The sequence below is a fragment of the Vigna umbellata genome, chromosome 3 (assembly GCF_029865625.1).
Source record: "Vigna umbellata cultivar VRB3 chromosome 3, Vumbellata_1.0, whole genome shotgun sequence".
Lineage (NCBI taxonomy): Eukaryota > Viridiplantae > Streptophyta > Magnoliopsida > Fabales > Fabaceae > Vigna > Vigna umbellata.
The window spans coordinates 6,677,452-6,695,948 of record NC_142167.1 but is presented as its reverse complement, the minus strand read 5'-3'; the positions used below and the strand labels follow the sequence as shown (position 1 = coordinate 6,695,948).

Here is an 18,497-nt window from a genome sequence, read left to right as displayed (position 1 = left end):
CTCACTGACTCTATATAAAGATTTCGACCAAGAAATACAACTTCCTTAAGCCTTACTCATATGTTTACTTATATTCTAAAAAGATTTTGAACATTCTTACTTCGTTAAACATCATATAGTCTTTTACATATAAATCATCCATGTTGAAATTGATCTGTCTTACGAAGCTATTTCCAGGAAAATCTTGGAAATACGAAATCCAAGTCCAGTAAGAAGCATTGGAAGAGAATGTTTAGAAATTTCTAACAAAGTGTAGCATGGAAAGAAAAGGTGTAATTGGAAGGCAACCCACCCAACCTAATAAAATGAATCAGAATAGTAATAGGAGCAACAACCACCATAATAATAAAAGCAATAATAAAGGGAATAAAATAATAAAAAATAAAAGGAAAAAGACAGAGACATATGATTTGGATGATGCAGTGACAGGAACACGTCAGAAACCTGTGAGAAAAGAAAGGGGGCAGAGGCAAATTGCAACAGCAACAACGCAAAGAAAGGAGGCAGTTGGACAAATTGGTAATTTCCGCCGCCAGAGCATGAAGGAAAGAGAAAGAGAAAGAAAAAGAAAAGAAAGAAATGTTTGATACGCGTCTCTATGAGGCCCATATTCCATTGCCATTACCGACCTCACAACGCATCGCAACACCTTCAAATCCCCCTCTCCTCTCTTTCGCCCCTCTTCGCAACCCATCCACAATCACAACCCTTTTCTCCTTTCTCTCTCTCTCTCTCTCTCTTTCTCCGATCGCAAAAACCTAACTCCGTTTTCTCTTCCTCCATGGCTCAGAAAACCGAGAACGAAGAAACCGAGTTCAAGGTTCCCGAAACCATTACTCTATGCGTCAACAACTGCGGGGTCACAGGGAACCCTGCCACCAACAACATGTGCCAGAACTGCTTCACCGCCTTCACAGCTTCCACCGCCACAACGTCATCCGCTACCGTGGCCACCGCCGGAGTCTCCTCCCCCTCCGCTAGATCCGGTGCGTCCGCGCGTCCTCAGAAGAGATCCTTCCCCGAAGAGCCTTCCTTGGCTGCAGATCCTCCCTCCTCCGACCAAAACACGCCGTCCGAGGCCAAGCGCGTCGTCAATCGCTGCTCCGGTTGCCGGCGAAAGGTCGGACTCACCGGATTCCGGTGCCGGTGTGGTGAACTCTTCTGCGCCGAGCATCGGTACTCCGATCGCCACGACTGCAGTTACGACTACAAAGCCGCCGGTAGAGAAGCCATCGCCAGGGAGAATCCGGTGGTTAGAGCCGCGAAGATCGTCAAAGTCTGAAGAAGAAAAAACAAAAAGGAAGAGAAACCCGAAACGGAATCTCGTCGTTGACCCGGCTCCGCACGATCGGTTCGGGTCACGGATCTTCGCTTTTGTTTTTTTCAGATTATATATATAGAGAAGCAAAAGAAAGTAGCTGATGACAGATTTAAGAGAGAGCGTGTGTGAGGTTTAGAGAGAGAGATTGTTGCCGAAAAGATGAAGAAGAATTTATCTGAATTTCTCTTGTGTTCGATCAAGCTCAGATCGTTTCATATTTTTTTTTCCTCTTATTTTTACGCTTGTTTTCTTCCCGATTTGATCTTGAAATGATAAATTATTGTGATTTACCATGTTTGTTTCCATTCTCACGTCGTGGATCTGATTACTTGCGTAATTTCGATCGAGGAATATTGTTGTTTGCATCATCGATGACGGTTCGTTGTTTGAGAAAATATGAGTTTGTTTGATTAGAAATTAATTTACTACTGAAATCGATTGATTCTGAGATTGAACTCGTGATTTTGAATTGAAATTAATTTCTGGAAAACGTTGAATTTTCTTGTTAGATTATTTGGTGGGCGATGATGATTTTTCTGAGAAATGAGACACGGCGTGGTGGAGTAATTCGGCGGTGTTCGTGGGGGTATTGTGGTAATTTCGACGCTTTGAAAATGGAATTTTCGGTAACAGCGATAATTGAAAGTGGGGTGGGGGCCACGTGATTTGACATGTGACGATATATCGGGCTGTGAGATAACGAGTTCGGGTGCTAGATATCGCGGTTTTTTCCTTTATGAAAGTGACTGGTGCCTTATGTGACCCAATAGAGTATCGCCAGGTGTTTGCTGAATAAAGGTATGTGACGTATGACACAGACATTTTTCATAGTTTTTTTTTTTCTCGAAAGGAATATTTTTTTATTTAATAAAACGAATCTTAAATTTTTCTGTTTTCTTTTTTTCCTGAGGAAGTATATTTATTTCGGATAAGAGGATAGCGAATTGCCTTATTAGGTTATGTATCCTCTAAGATATTCCAATCTTCTTGTTTTTGAGAATTTTTCAAATTAGGCTTATTTGACTTACAGATAGTTAAAGTGTGAATAGATGAAAAGGGATTATAAACGAATTATAAGTGAGTCGTTTAATTTATAAACCATTATAGAAATACATTTTTTTTAATTGTCTTTCAGTTGATAATTTATTCTTTATTAAAAAACGAATGGTTTTTTAAATGATGTTTTTTGTACTTTTTAATTAAATAATTTTATCTTTTAATACATATAAATAATTTTTTTATTAGATCAAATATGTAATTGTATAATTACTGTCGTCAAATATAAATGCTTAATTTCTATATTTAAAATAACAAAATCATATATTCTTTTAAAAAATTTAAAATATTTTTTTATAATTATGTATATTTCTTTTAAAACTGGGTTGTTTAAATTAAAAAAAATAACATACCCAAGTACAAAGATAACATGTATTTAAGTTTCTCTATAATAATAATAATAATAATAATAATAATAATAATAATAATAATAATAATAATAATAATAATATGTCTGTCAAAATGAGTTAGAACTCGTGAACCAACTTGATCCATCACAAGTTTAGACCGAGTTCGGTTTGAAAAGTACTTTATGTTTTAATATTATTAGTTAACACTTTTTTTATTGTCTTGTAGACGAGATAAAGAAAAATATGTTTTTAAGAGAGAAAAATATTATGAGTTTATCTATTTAAGACTCTATTATTATAAATGGACAAATAACATAAAAATTATTAATTTTAGAAACTTATTTGTTCCCTTTTTGTGTTTGTTTTTAGATTACATTTGAATTGTTTATACTTTTGTATTTTGAATTGTTTTTGAAGTTTAACATCATTTTAAAGTAAAATTTATTTAAATTTGAACTACAAAAGAAAAATTAATTTTTTAGATTTAAAAAAATATATATGTGATTAAGTGAGCTAGTGAGTAATCCCATTTAACCCACCAACTCGTGGTGGACTAGGCCACATTTGAATTTTTTTGGCTTGCTAATAAATGAGCTGGGTTGGATTGACTTATTAAGTGACCAACCCATGATGGGTTAGGCCGGGTCAGGCCAGGTTACCCGTTTTGACAACACTAGGCATGGACATTGCAATAAATGTGAAGATCATTAAGAGGCATGTGACAATTTTTAACAATCAATGTGAAAACGTGCAAGACAAGGAATCTGGAGAGTCCTGGAGTTGAAGAGTTGGATTGAGCATTAAGAGAATACTTATTCATGATAATCATGAAATATCATTATCTTGCCGAGCATCTATTGAGGGTATTTAGAAGTAAATCAAATCAAAGGAATATAATGAAGAAAGGTGAGTAGATACAAAAAGTCTCAAAGGAGTAAAGAGAAATGTATCGAAAGACATGGGATTAAGGAAGGGGATCAAAAGAAAATGTTGTCTAGAAATTGAAGTGTGGTCGAGAGGTAGAAAACATCGAGAGAAATGCAATCAAGGCAAAGGTTAAAGTTGATCGAGAAAGGAGATACTTATAATAATTGCTGCAAAACGTGGAAAAAATGGGTACACCTAACATGACATGGTAGTTTAAGAAAGTTAATTCATTTTTAGTAATTTTCCTTTTATTTTATTAATTGTCAATAAAAGGGAAAATATAAATAGGTAGTTCAAGTGTAAGTTAGTAGTTACAAATTGTGGATACAATTTTAAATAGTCTAATAACACCACAAACAAGAAAGATGTTGATCCAATGTTAGTTGTAGCAATTTTGGTCACTTCTTTCGTTGATTTGCTTTACAAGTTCTTGCTTTACCCTTGATAATTTACTTTACTACAATTTACTTTTCTACAAAACCTTCTCTCGACTCTTTTCTTCTTCTATTCTTATTATTATTTTTATCTTTTTATTCATCTACGATTTCTATCCCTAAAAATAAAAATACCAAGAATGTGATTGTAGAAGAGAAATTCCCGAATTAAGTAATTATCTTGTGATAATTATCTCAACGAGTAATTCGTAATTCTCTTCCAATATCCACATGGAGTCGTGTTACTCTCTTTGTCAAGAACATACTCCCTTGGTATATGAAAGTCTCCGAAAACCTCCTTTGAATGATCTTAGTTGTATAATTCAATTTAAAAGGAATTCGCCACCAACGTTCCTTTTGCCACTACAACACACAAAATTTGGGAGGATTTGAAAACTAAATTTTCAGGAAAGAATGGACCACATATCTTTCAACTTTGTCGATAATTGATGTCTCTACAACAAGGATTTGACAATGTCAACATGTATTACACGACCCTCAAGTCAATCTTAGAGGAACTTTCAGTTAACGACCCCATTTTAGTGTTCATGTAGAGGTCTCCAACATCTTCAAGCTCATACTGAATCATAATATGTTATGCCTTTTCTGATGGGTCTTAATGAATCATTTTCTCATATTTGTGGTTAAATCCTCCTTTTCGATCCTCTTTCATCTATTGATAATGTTTTCTACCTTATCCTTCAAGAAGAGGCGCAACACAAAATTATTGGTCATTCTTCATCCTCTACTCCTACTGATTCTTTTACGTTTTTGGTTAAATCCTGTCACAAGATTTCTGATAATGCTAAGAATAAAAATTTCAAAAGAAATCTCAACCTAAGTGCAGTCATTGTGAATTACTTGGTCATACTAAACAAAAATGCTACAAGCTAGTTGAATATCCCCCAAACTATTTCAAGAATCATGACACTTATATAGTGTTAATCAAGTTGATACTAATGTTGATAATTCTTCTTCTTTTTTAACTCCTACAAAATACCAACAAATGATAAATTTTCTCACTACAAAAATGGCCTCTGAAAATAAACTTGATGATATTGCTATTATTGTGATAAGTAACAATATTCCTTTTTCTTCTACTAAATGTTCTTTTTGATGAATATTAGATTTTGGGGCTACTTCACGCATATCTTGTTTTAAACATTTATATCAATCCTATACTCCTACTCATGATTCATATGCCTTATTGCCTAATTCTATTGGGAGGGGGGAGGGGGGGAGGGTGTGGGTGGTGGGCAGGGAGAGGGAGATTTGAATAGAGTTTAAAACTTTTTCACGAATAAGTGTTAGATGTTAATGCAAGGTTAGACGGTTTGCATGTAGTGTTGAACACTTAAAGATTTTCATAAGCATTTATAAAACTTTTAAAATGAAAGCAAGGATGAAGACTTATACTTATATTGGTTCACTCCAAATCGAGCCATGTCCAGTACTCCCTTAACCACTCTTAAGGGGTTTCACAAATCTTTAAAATATTGCAATCGAGTTTGACCATTCCTGGTTTTAAAAACTAACCCAACTGGTTAGATGAGTTTCACCACTCCTAGTTTTACATTGGTCCAACTGACTAGATCGTTTAACTCCACTAAGTTAAACCAACAAGTATTTTAATTATCTTTTGAATATACAAAATAATAAAGGTTTTTGTAAAACAACTACAAATGATAACTCTCGTAGAGAAGATATATTTTCAACGAGAAAGTCTAGACAATGTAAGCGAGAGAGAATGTTGATAACGTAAGAGCAATAATAAATCTTGTTCTTGTTTCTTCTCTTCATGCAATCCTCTTTATATAAAGGCTACAATAATAAATTTAGCCTCAAGGCCATTGTTGTGGTTTTAATTGGTTATCCCGTAGGATATAAAGGCTATAACTTTTTGACATAAAAAATAACAAGATTTTTATATCTAGTGATGTCAAATTTTAGTAACACATTTTCCCTTTTCACAATATCAATATGTAGTCTAAACCAGTATATTTTTCAACTTGTTCTACCTAATTTTGCTACAATGTTTTTTATGATGATAATTTGCATAATAAACCTACTCCCTTAGATACTCATATTAATCATGATTTTCATTCTTCATCTATCACACATCATCCTCTTACTTGTTGCTGAAACTCTCGGGTTACTCATCCTCCATCTTATTTAAATGATTTTCATTGTCATAATGTAATTACCCACATCACTACCTATTCTATTCAATGTAGTATTAATTACTCTAAGCTTTCTAGATCAAATACTAATTACATTTTTCATATTACTGTCAACTTTGAGCCACAATCTTATAGCTAGGCTACAAAATTTCTGTTAAGATTTCTAATGGAGTCACCAACAAAATCACCATTCAACACAAGGGCAAGAAGATTGTTTTGTGTCCTCTTACACCTTTACAAGTAAGAGAGGACCAAATAATTCTTAAGAAGAAGTTGGATGGAGAAAAGAAAAAGGAAAAAAGGAAGGAGAAAAAAGAGAAGGATATGAGTTTGGTAAATAGTGCCTCAACCAAAGAAGTTGTCCAACCCCAAACTTTGAAAAGTTCTAAGAAAATTTTGCTTGGACAACCTCATTTTCTTCTCTATTGCAAAGAGGCACTTGTTTCAGTAAATTATGAACTTGGTTCTCTACCAAAGGGGTTGCAAAAACTTTTGAAAGAATTTGATGATTTGTTTTCTAAAGAGGTACTAAGTGGCTTACCACCTTTGAGGGGAATAGAACATCAAATAGATTTGGTGCCTGGGGCAAGCCTTCCTAATAGACCAACCTATAGGACCAACCCCATGGAAACAAAAGAGATAGAGAAACAAGTTAATGAATTATTGAACAAAGGGTGGATCCAGAAAAGTCTAAGTCCTTGTGTTGTGCCTGTGTTGCTGGTTCCTAAGAAGGATGGATCTTGGAGAATGTGTACAGATTGTAGGGCCATCAACAACATAAATGTTAAATATAGGCACTCTATTCCCAAATTAGATGACATGTTAGATGAATTACATGGAGCAAACATTTTTACCAAAATTGATCTCCAAAGCGGATATCATCAAATAAGAATTAAAGAAGGTGATGAATGGAAGACTCCTTTCAAGACCAAGTTTGGTTTGTATGAATGGTTAGTCATGCCCTTTGGCTTAACCAATGCTCCTAGTACATTCATGAGATTAATGAACCATGTCCTTAGGTAATGCATAGGAAGGTTTGTAGTGGTCTACTTTGATGATATCTTAATCTATAGTCAAGGTTTTCAAGAGCATCTTAGCCATGTCAGAAAGGTCTTGCTTCTTCTTAGAGAACATCATCTCTTTGTCAACTTTGATAAATGTCCTTTTTGTCATGAAAGTGTGATATTCCTTGGATTCAAAGTTGGAAAAGAAGGTGTACATGTTGATCCTGAGAAGATCAAGGCCATACAAGAATGACCAACCCTTAAGACAATAGGAGAGGTGAGAAGTTTCCATGGATTAGCCAGCTTTTATAGAAGATTTGTAAAAGACTTCTCTACTATAGCTGCTCCTTTGAATGAACTGGTCAAGAAGGATGTTCCTTTTATTTGGGGTGATAAGCAAGTTTTATCTTTTGAGACCTTGAAACATAAGTTAACTCATGCACCTATTCTAGTCTTGCCTGATTTTTCCAAAGCTTTTGAACTAGAATGTGATGCATCTGGGGTAGGGATAGGAGCTGTTTTAATTCAAGAAGGTCATCCCCTAGCTTACTTCAGTGAAAAACTTAGGGGACCTACTCTAAACTATCCTACCTATGATAAAGAATTGTATGCCCTCGTTAGAGCTTTAAAAACTTGGGAGAACTATTTGGTAAATAGAGAATTTATTATACATACTGACCATGAATCTCTCAAGTATCTTAAAGGGAAGGGAAAGCTAAACAAGAGACATGCCAAGTGGGTGGAATACCTGGAGCAATTTCCCTATGTCATCAAACACAAAAAGGGGAGTACTAATGTTGTTGCGAATGCTTTATCTAGAAGACATGCATTATTAGTAACTCTAGGTTCACAAATATTAGGATTTGATGATATAAGAGAACTATATGAAAATGATGAAACATTTGCATCCACTTATTCATCATGTCTTAAGAAGCCTTTTGATGGATTCTATCTTTCTGAGGGGTATCTTTTTAATAAAGGAAAACTTTGTATACCCCAAGGATCCATTAGAAAACTTCTTATCAAAGAGAGTCATGGAGGAGGACTCATGGGCCATCATGGAGTTGATAAAACTCTAAGCATTTTAAAAAGTAAGTTCTATTGGCCACACATGAGAGTAAATGTTCAAAGGCATTGTTCTAAGTGCATAGCTTGTTTACAAGCTAAGTCAAAAATCATGCCTCATGGACTCTATACTCCTCTTCCTATAGCTAATACCCCTTGGGAGGACATAAGTATGGATTTTGTTCTAGGACTGCCACGAACTCAAAAAGGGTATGATTCTATATTTCTGGTAGTAGATCGTTTTAGTAAAATGGCACATTTAATACCATGTCACAAAGTAGATGATGCTAGCTATATCTCTAGACTCTTCTTTAAAGAAATAGTGAGATTGCATGGCTTACCCAAAACCATAGTATCTGATAGAGATGTTAAGTTCCTAAGCCATTTTTGGAAAACTTTATGGGAAAAGCTAGGAACTAAACTTCTATTTTCTACCACATGTCACCCACAAACTGATGGACAAACTAAAGTAGTAAATAGATCTTTATCTACTTTGTTGAGGGTAATATTAAGAGGTAATAGAAAAAGTTGGGATGATCATCTACCTCATATTGAATTTGCTTATAATAGAGTAGTTCACAAGACTACTAATCTTTCTCCTTTTGAGGTTGTTTATGGTTTTAACCCTATTACACCTCTTGATTTACTTCCTCTTCCAGAATCATCTTCTTTTCTTCATAAAGAGGGTTTATCTAAAGTGAAGTTTATCAAGAAGTTATATGAGAAGGTTAAAAACCAAATTGAAAAACAAACTCAAAAATATACAGAATATAACAGCAAAGGGAGAAAGAAAATATTCTTTGAAGAAGGAGACTTAGTTTGGCTTCATTTGAGAAAAGGAAAGGTTTCCCTCTTAACAAAAGTCCAAACTTAGTCCAAGAGGAGATGGTCCTTTCAAAGTGGTCAGAAAGATAAATGATAATGCATACATGCTGTGACTTAATTCCTTTCACAGGAGATGATCAACAGGATGAAGCAGATGTGAGGATAGATCATTTTCAAGAGGAAGGGTCTTATGGAAGACCATCAAGGAATCACATTGGACCTCTTACTAGAGCCATGGCAAGGAAGATTTAAGAAGAAGAAGGATAACCTAACACTTTACTTCTATGGAAGGTTACTTATGAAAATCCTTCTTCTCTTGTCTAAACTAATATTTGTTTTGTAGGATACAATAAAAGCAAGAGCCATGGTCAACTAATCAAAATTGGGAAAAACACTTCAAGGGATTAGCACCAGGGCCGCTCCAGCGCCCTCAGCCAGGGGAGGCTCCAACTCAGATGCACCAAATGGACTTCCTGGCTCACGTGCGCTCCAGCCCCCTAAGACAGGGGGGCTCCAGCCCCAGCGGAGCAGCCTGAAGCACGTTTTGGCAACACTGTCCATGTGACCCAGCATGCTTCCTGTGACCCAGCATGCTTCCTGTGACCCAGCTGACTTGCCTTCAAGCTTGCTTTGTATTTTGAATTTTGGAGGGAATTTAGCTCAGAATTGAGGCCCTTATTCACCTATAAATAAGAGGGTCTCCCCTTTGTATTTTCTCACTTTTAAGCTTAGTGAAATGCTGCAGAAATTAATTTCTAGCCCTATTGCTCTTGAGTCACTCTTGATTTTCTACTTCTCCACCATTCCTCTAGCTTCCTTCCTCTAAAGGAAGGCCTTCTAAGCTGTGAGGCCTCAACCACACTCTTCACTTCACCTTTAAACACTTCAAACACTTCACTATTTTCCATTTTCCGCTGCACCTATTTCCATGGTTGTTCTACTCTAGTTTGGAACTCCTCCTTGCGTGAATCCAGCTGGAAGTAGCTTCCATCAAGGTTACTAGCAAAGGGCTACACTCAAACTTATGGGGCAGACTATATGGAGACATTTGCTCCTGTGGCTAAACTTAACATTGTTCGAGTGTTGTTATCTCTAGCAGTAAACTTAGATTGGCCGTTACAACAGTTTGATGTAAAGAAAAGAAAGCTCTACAAAGATATTTATTTTGAAAAATTTGAAATGAAAGAACTTGGTCCTCTGAAATATTTTCTTGGGATAGAAGTTTCCAGATAAAAAACAGGACTATTTCTCTCCCAAAGAAAATATATCCTAGATCTTTTGCGAGAAACAGGCATGGAAGAGTGTCATACTACTACTACTCCTATTGAAGAAGGATTGAAATTGTGTCTTGAGCCAAATCAGATACCGGTTGACAAAGGAAGATATCAAAGGCTTGTAGGAAGATTAATGTACTTGGCCCATACTAGGCCATATCTTACTTATTCATTAAGTGTTGTTAGTCAGTACATGCACAACCCAGGAGAAAAACATATGAATGTTGTCATGCACATCTTAAGGTATTTGAAATCTGCACCTGGAAGGGGTATTTTGTTCACTAAACACACTGATTATAAAGAAATAAATGTATATACAGATGCAGATTGGGCTGGATCCATAGATGACAGGAGGTCTACATCAAGTTATTTCACTTTTGTAGGTGGAAATCTTGTAACTTGGAGGAGTAAAAAACAAAACGTGGTTGCTCGCTCATGTGCAGAAGCTGAATTTAGAGGTACAACACTTGGTCTATGTGAAGCATTGTGGTTGAAGCTACTGTTGGAAGATTTGGGATACCCTCATAGGCAACCAATCCAGCTGTATTGTAACAACAAAGTTGTGTGTGATATTGCCCATAATCTAGTACAACATGATTGCACAAAGCATGTTGAAGTAGACAAGTTTTTCATCAAGGAAAAGTTGGATAGGAAGATTTCAGAGTTGCCTAAGATCATAACAGAAGATCAGTTGGTTGATATTCTCACTAAAGCAGTTCTAAAACCAGTGTTCTCCAAATTTCTAAATAAGTTGGGCCTGTGACTGACATTTATGCACCAACTTGAGGGGGAGTGTTAAGATTTTTAATTGGTTCACTGTATAGTAAATTACCAAATATAGGTTGATTTACTACATTAGCTAATTTTCAGGATTAGTTATAGGGATGAACTTAATTATAGGGATTGGGCACTTTTTGTTTCCAAAGATATATTCTCTCTACTGCTCTACATATACCTACTTTTTGTAATCATAAAAACATGTTTTTGAATGCCATTTCACAAAAGGTTGTTATTGATGATGAACTTCAAGCTATGCAATCCAATAACACTTGGTTTGTTGTTCCTCTTCCACCAAGTAAGCAACCTATAAGTTGTAATGGTTATTTAAACATAAATTAAACTTAGTTGGGTCTGTTGCTTTTAAACTTAGGCTCAATGCTTGTGGGTTTTCTTAGCAATTTGGTATTGATTTTCAAGGAACCTTTTCTCTTGTTGCTCATATTTCTTCTCTTACACTAGTGCAAAAACAGCGTATAACGTCACGCGTTCAACGTCCAACCATTGAATAACCAACGTTAAAAATGACTAGTGGCATTTTTGTAAATAAATGCAATAACTAAACGTCGTTTAGATCTGTAATTTACGTCAATTTGTTATATTAGGTAAATTTTGCGAAAATGTTTGGCCCGAAGATGAAAATGTATTTATGTATGACGTCGAATTCGCTAGAATTGGACGTCAAAAGGATATAAAATGTCGAATGCCCCAACGTTAGACGTTAAAAGGTTAGTGAATTCAATAAAAATTTGAGCGGGAGATTGAAAATTCATTCACTTTATCTTAGCGCGCGATACCCTCTTCTCTACTCAAACTTTTCTAGAACAAAGTTTGATGACCATCACATGTAATCTTTCTTTCATTTGTTACAAATGCAAGTTAACTAACTACTTTAGGTATGATTTTCGTTTGTTTTTACCGATTATTTTCGTGCTATTGTCCTTCTTAGGCGCATTCTGCTTTCTTTCTCACTGATGGCAATACTTTATTTCGATGAACCCACTTTTGAAGGTTAGTTTTCGTTTTTCGTTTTGAAGAACTTATTTGTTTTTTTTAACTTGTTTGTTGTTTTTGTTTGATTGAACCTGTTTGTTGTAGTTTTTTTATTGAACTTGTTTATTGTTTGTTGTTAATACTACACTACACGTTCATAGTTCATGCTTTATAAAATATCAAAAACTGAAATTTGTTGTTTTTATGCGTTCAGGTCTCGTAGAGTTGTAAGAGAGGATCACAATTAATTTAAAAAAACAAAAAAATTGGTTAACGTCGAATATTGACAAAATTCGACGTTAATTTGATTAAAGTCAAATTATTCTATGTTCGATGTCAATTGAACATCTCCCAATATGACGTTGATCTTGAATTCGACGTGAAAGGCCAAAAATATTCGACGTTGTACACTGTTGTTGTAGTAGTGTCAGAATTCTTTTTTCTCTTGTTGCTTTTAAACATTGACATCTTGCTTAACTTAATATTAACAATGTTGTTTTGAATGGGAATCTTAATTAAGAAATTTTCATGGATATTCCTCAAGGTTATAATGACAGTTTTAAATCTACTTATCAACCTTTGTTTGTAAACTTCATGAATTTATCTATGGCCTAAAACAAAAAATCTAGAAGTTGGTTTAATACTTTCTCTTTTACTCTTCTCACAATTTTAAAGGATCCAAATATGACTATTCTCTTTTCACCAAAGGCACACACAACACTTTTATTATTGTCCTTATTTATGATGATGATATTGTACTTGCTAGTCCTAGTTCCACTATTATCAATTATGTTAAATATTTGTTGCAACATTTAAATTATTTCTAAGTTTTGAGCTTTCTAACTCAAGAACAGGTATGTTAGGTTGTACACCTTCTTCTATACCCATGGTTCCTAATATTAAACTCCATGCTTATTTTGGAACTCCTCTTCTTGAACCTTCTATTTATAGAACCTTCATAGGAAAGTTAATTTATTTAACTATTTCTAGACATGATATTTGTTATATTATCACAAACTTAGCCAGCATGTTGCTAATGTTGGGTCTATCGAGGAAGAGGTTCACCGAAGAGACACAAACATCAATGAGATATGAGACACAAATATCTTTTTTCTTGTTGTGTTGTGCTCTTTGAATGAATGGAGTGAAAGACGTCGTGTCTCCTTCCTCTCTATATATGATTATATGCACAAAGGAAATGAATGAAGGATGATTTTTTCCACTTCAATGTTATATATTACATAAGTTGTTTCTATCACTAATGTAAAAAGTATTATACTTATTTTATCCATAGTATCTACATCGAGTCCCAAACTGATGTAATTGGCTCTAAATAACTTATATAAAAAGTAAGTTTTTTACTACTGAATATCGTGTTTTTTATTTAAAATTAACCATAACAATGGGTGAAAAAAAAATCTTATAAAGTTTGAAATAGAATTAAAATATTAACTTTTCGAAGTGATTCCCAGATACTTATAAGCTTAGTTATAGCGAAATTTCAAATTAAAAGTCCATATTGTTATAAATGGAATCATGACCGAATGATGAAAATTCTTAAAATAAGACAGAGAAGTATGTTTGTCTTAGCACAATTTACCTTTGATTAAATGTTTAACTTTTAAAATATTTATTTTCTTAAAAAATTCAAACAAAAATATATGTTCTATATTAAATATTCTAATTTACTTATCTCGAGTCTCGTAATCTTATACCACTCGAAACTAAGATATTTGTACCTTCAAGAATATAATGATATCCCTACCAGAAATCCTATTGTCTTATACCACTCGAGGCTTATCCTTAGGGATGTTCTAAATCATTGTCTAAGGGTTGTTGATAGTAGATAATCATTATATTATATTAAGTAAAAGAAATTAGAAATGTCAAATCACATCTTTTAAGCTGGGTTTGTTTGAAGTGATTTAACTGTTTACACAGTTTTGCGAGCGAGGAATTAAACTCATTACGCGTTCGGTAGAAGTGAAATGCGCGGACGGATTTGCGGTAAAATGCGGGATGCTTGTACTGTTCACTCACTCACCCACGGTTGTGGTGAGATTTGGAGGGATGGAATGCAAATTCTCTTAAATGCCCCTATAACTCAAAATAATTCTCAGATGATTTTTTATACTTAATATAATCAGTTCACTGTGAAGAAGAATGGAGGTTGACGATGAAGATGAGAGACGTTGAAGACGAAGAAGACAAAGCAGAGAACGAGTTCAACGTGAAGAGGGTGAAAAAGACGAAGAAGAGAGATCATCACCATCCAATTCCCAAACCTTCCTAGATGAACTGGAAAAAATTGCCATATAAGGAGACTCCACATCCTTCTTCAACCTCTTGCTCCCAAAACCACACTTTCTCCTCTTCTGCCCCAAATCCATCTCCTTCACTTCACTCTCCTCATTAGAAGCAACTCCGTTCTCCAGCACGACACGATGCTCACTGCTTCTCCTCATTAATATTGTTCGATAGCGACCGCCGTGCCAGAGGAAGCCTTGCGCGAGGTTGGCGTCGAAGGCAAGGTCGGTGGCGCATCCTTCTTCTTCTCCTCCTTGTCCCTTCGCTGAAGTGAATCCAGCATATGCTCCAGCGAGCTTCTCACCAAGGAACATGGCGAAGCCGACAACACCATAGTTTCCCCACCCCACCAACAAAAACCACTAAAATTTATCAACTTTGAACCCAAATTTGGAACCCAATAGAAATTTCACCATCCCCACTTCGACTTTTGTCGCTGCATTGATGAAAGCCGCAAAATTGAAGATAGAATTTTCAGATTCAAATCCCTGTTGGTTAGTGCAACAAGAGTCCTTAGGGAATGAAACAATTTTCAATTACATAGAGGGAGATGTGAGTTGTTATGTGTAGCTCTTCCCTCATCAACACATGGACCTCGTTTTTTATTATGTTGACAGCAAATTACTATTACATTGCTGCTACTGTGAATATTGCTATTATTGTGAATAGAATTGTAATATTATTACATTATTAGTATTTTAATTATTATAAAAATTGTTGTTACTAGTAATATTATTACATTATTAGTATTTTAATTATTATAAGAATTAAAATATGATATGAAAAAACAAGAATTAAAATTTTACTTTAATATGTTGTCTTATAAAAATAATTATTTTAATTTTGTTTACAATTCCTCTCATGATTAAAAATAATTATTTTAATTTATTAAGTTACAATTTTTTTACATTTTAAAAAATAATTTTAATAATTATTTTTAATTTTTTACTCTTTATAAACATTTTTAGAATTAAATATAACATTAACAATTATCATTTTATATTATTTTAATAACTAGGGTTATTCTGATAATCTTTAATTTCTACCAATTAAACTAATTTTTTAAATCTCACATCAATCAAATCCTACACTAATTCTCATAAACTTTACTTCCAAATCCACTCTCAATTACCACAAATCTACTAAAAAAAACAATAAAAAAATCAACTCAAATTCATTCAAATCATCTCTTCCAAATCATCTCCTCCAAATTCCTACAAAAGAACAAAACCTTAAATATATAATCACAAAGGCAAAAGAGTGTGAGAAGTTAGCTCACTTTTACTATTTAAATATTTTATTTTCTATTCATTTTAATCATTATTGATTCTTTTTTATTTGTTGATTTTAGTGATAATTCTGAAAGTCATTCTAGTCATTTTATATTTGGAGAAATTTATGTATTGATGTTTAGGCCAGATTTCCATCAACCCCACCCAGAGGATTAAAACAAGTGAAATAGTTTAATCCAATGACCAAACTGAATAGCTTGTAAAATACATTAAACCAAAAAAGGAGAAACAAAGACTTCAATTAAAGAGGGTTTGTTTTAATTGGTTTGTTTAGTCTATACCTAAAAAAACATAATTATAATTTAAAACAATTAAAAAATATTATATTATTAAAATATATACGTATATTATATAACTTATATATCAAATCATTTAGTATAAAAATTAAAAATAATTCTACTTTTATATGACTTAATCATTTTAAGGGTGTTGATCCCTCTACCATCACAATTTCTTCCCTCACCTCCCCAATTTATTTTTTTTCAAAATTATCCTTAAGTTAAATTTTTTTTTTTACTTTTACCATTAACTTTTTATACTTTTAATTAAAATCCTAATTCTATACCCTCCTTCCAACACATACCACACTCACCCCCTCTCTCTCCCTCACCACCCTCTCCTCCCCCTCCAACCCCCACCCCCCACCCACCCCCCCCCCCCACCCCCCCCCCCCCTCCCCCTCCAACCCCCACCCCCCAACCCCCCCCCCCCCCCCTCCCCATAGAAACTAATCTGAACTAAATAACTGGAAGCTCCTATGGCTCACTTTTGTTGAGATCTACATCAGATACTGCAAAATAGGATAAAAGAGATGAATAAGGGGAGAGAGGTTTCTAATTAGTACTAATCACCATGCATGAAGAGTGGGGAATTTAAGTAGAAAAGGTAAGGAAGAAAAACGTGGAGAGTGTGTTTCAGAAGCTTTCACCAAATTTTGGTCTTTACCTTCAAGTTGCAGATAGTCCAGTAGTTGTAAATACTAAGAATGTTATTACGACTTGAAATTATGTACATGTGAAGGAGATAATAATTGGCGAGACTTGAAATTTGTAAGAATGGAATGGTTTTAGAAAAATAAAAAGAGACAAAAACATTAATGCATATATTTTGAGCAAAGATGCTTGTATTTACAGAAATTATTACAGAAATGGGAAAGAGAAGGGAAAGAGGGGGAAGGGGTGTAAGGGTTGGTGACGGAAATGGAAAAGAGAAGGAGAAGAGAAAGGGAGGTGGGTGTGGAGTGCGCTGGAATGAAGATATAAACAAAATTTAACTAAGAATATTTTTGAAAAAAAAAACTAGGGAGGTGGAACAAAAAGCTGTGGTGGTGGAGGGAGCAACACCCTCATTTTAAAAAGGCTTAATACTTCTTTTTGTCCCTCTTTATAAGAGAAATGTTCAAGTTCGTCCTACCTTTTTTAAAAGTTCAATGTGGTCCCAAGTTGTGAAAAAAGTGTCCAATTAAATCCTTTTTGGTCACGGCGTTAAATATTTAACGATCCAGCTGACAGCGTGGAGTGATCTGTGCAACGTGGTTGTTTACCTTCATAACGTGGCAGTTGACGTGGCAGTTGACGTGGCAGTGGCAGTGATTAAAAAATTCTGAGTTAGGGTTTGGGTATTCGAAATCGTGATTTGGGGTGGGAGGAATTACTTCTTAATCAGAATTGAGAATCAAGATATGAACCACACTCTCCACAGGAAGATTGAGAATCAAGATATGAACCACACTCACCACAGGAAGATTGAACACAAGACCCTGGAAGAATAGGTGGAAAAGGAAGCTCAAACGTCGAACTATTAGACCAACCAGGACCCCAACATACCGCTGTCAAATTGTTTGTTGTCAATCCACAAACAAAATTAGACCCAGAAACAATTACCTCAAAGGAAACTCCATCGGAATCATTGAACTAAGAATACCCAAACCCTAACTCATGATTTTTTAATCACTGTCATTGCCACGTCAACTGTCACGTTATGAAGGTAAACAACCACGTTGCACAGATCACTCCACGCTATCAGCTGGATCGTTAAATATTTAACGTCGTTACCAAAAAGGATTTAATTGGACATTTTTTTCATAACTTGGGACCACATTGAACTTTTTAAAAAAGGTAGGACGAACTTGAACATTTCCTTTATAAAGAGGGATAAAAAGAGGTATTAAGCCTTTTAAATATACAACCCAATTTTGAGCTCGACCCACTAAGAATGGGTTGAATCTGGAATAAGGCAGGTTGGCTCGTCAATCCATCTAATTTTATTTTTTATATTTGTTTTTGTATTATATTTGAAGTTTAAGATGATTTCTTATTTATTTTAAACTATATTATATATTTTTTTATTTTGAATTTTCTTTGAAATTTAACTTTTAGATTGAAATTGATTTAGATTTGAATTAGAAAAAAATTATTAATTATTTTAAAATTAAAAAAAAAAACTTAGTATTAAATCAGTTAATAAGTCAACTTATTTAATCCACCATAAATAAGCAATAAACTGATTGAATTAATTCACTAAATAATCAACTCATCATATATTAGATCTAATTTGACTTATATGTTTTGACACCAACTAATTATTTTTAAACCACATTGAAGTAATATCTTAACTTGACAAAGGTCAAGTCAAGAGAGACAGTCACATTTTACCAGTTTTACAAAATGATATTTAAACTAGAAAAACATAG

At 34.3% G+C, this 18,497-nt stretch overlaps 1 protein-coding gene and 1 pseudogene across 1 annotated transcript; both read left to right on the top strand.

The window, feature by feature from the left end:
• The first annotated feature begins 478 nt into the window (after nucleotides 1-478).
• On the top strand, nucleotides 479-1,614 carry SAP5 (A20/AN1-like zinc finger family protein). The gene has a single exon (XM_047300630.2). It carries the CDS (start codon nucleotides 599-601, stop codon nucleotides 1,280-1,282), a length of 684 nt encoding a protein of 227 aa, XP_047156586.2. The 5' UTR covers nucleotides 479-598; the 3' UTR covers nucleotides 1,283-1,614.
• An 8,841-nt stretch (nucleotides 1,615-10,455) lies between these two features.
• Nucleotides 10,456-11,199, top strand: LOC148201507 (secreted RxLR effector protein 161 pseudogene; annotated as a pseudogene).
• Nucleotides 11,200-18,497: the final 7,298 nt, after the last annotated feature.

Bases quoted from the DNA above. Each gene is read 5' to 3' on its own strand.
- SAP5 (XM_047300630.2), top strand. From the start codon at position 599: ATGAGGCCCATATTCCATTGCCATTACCGACCTCACAACGCATCGCAA.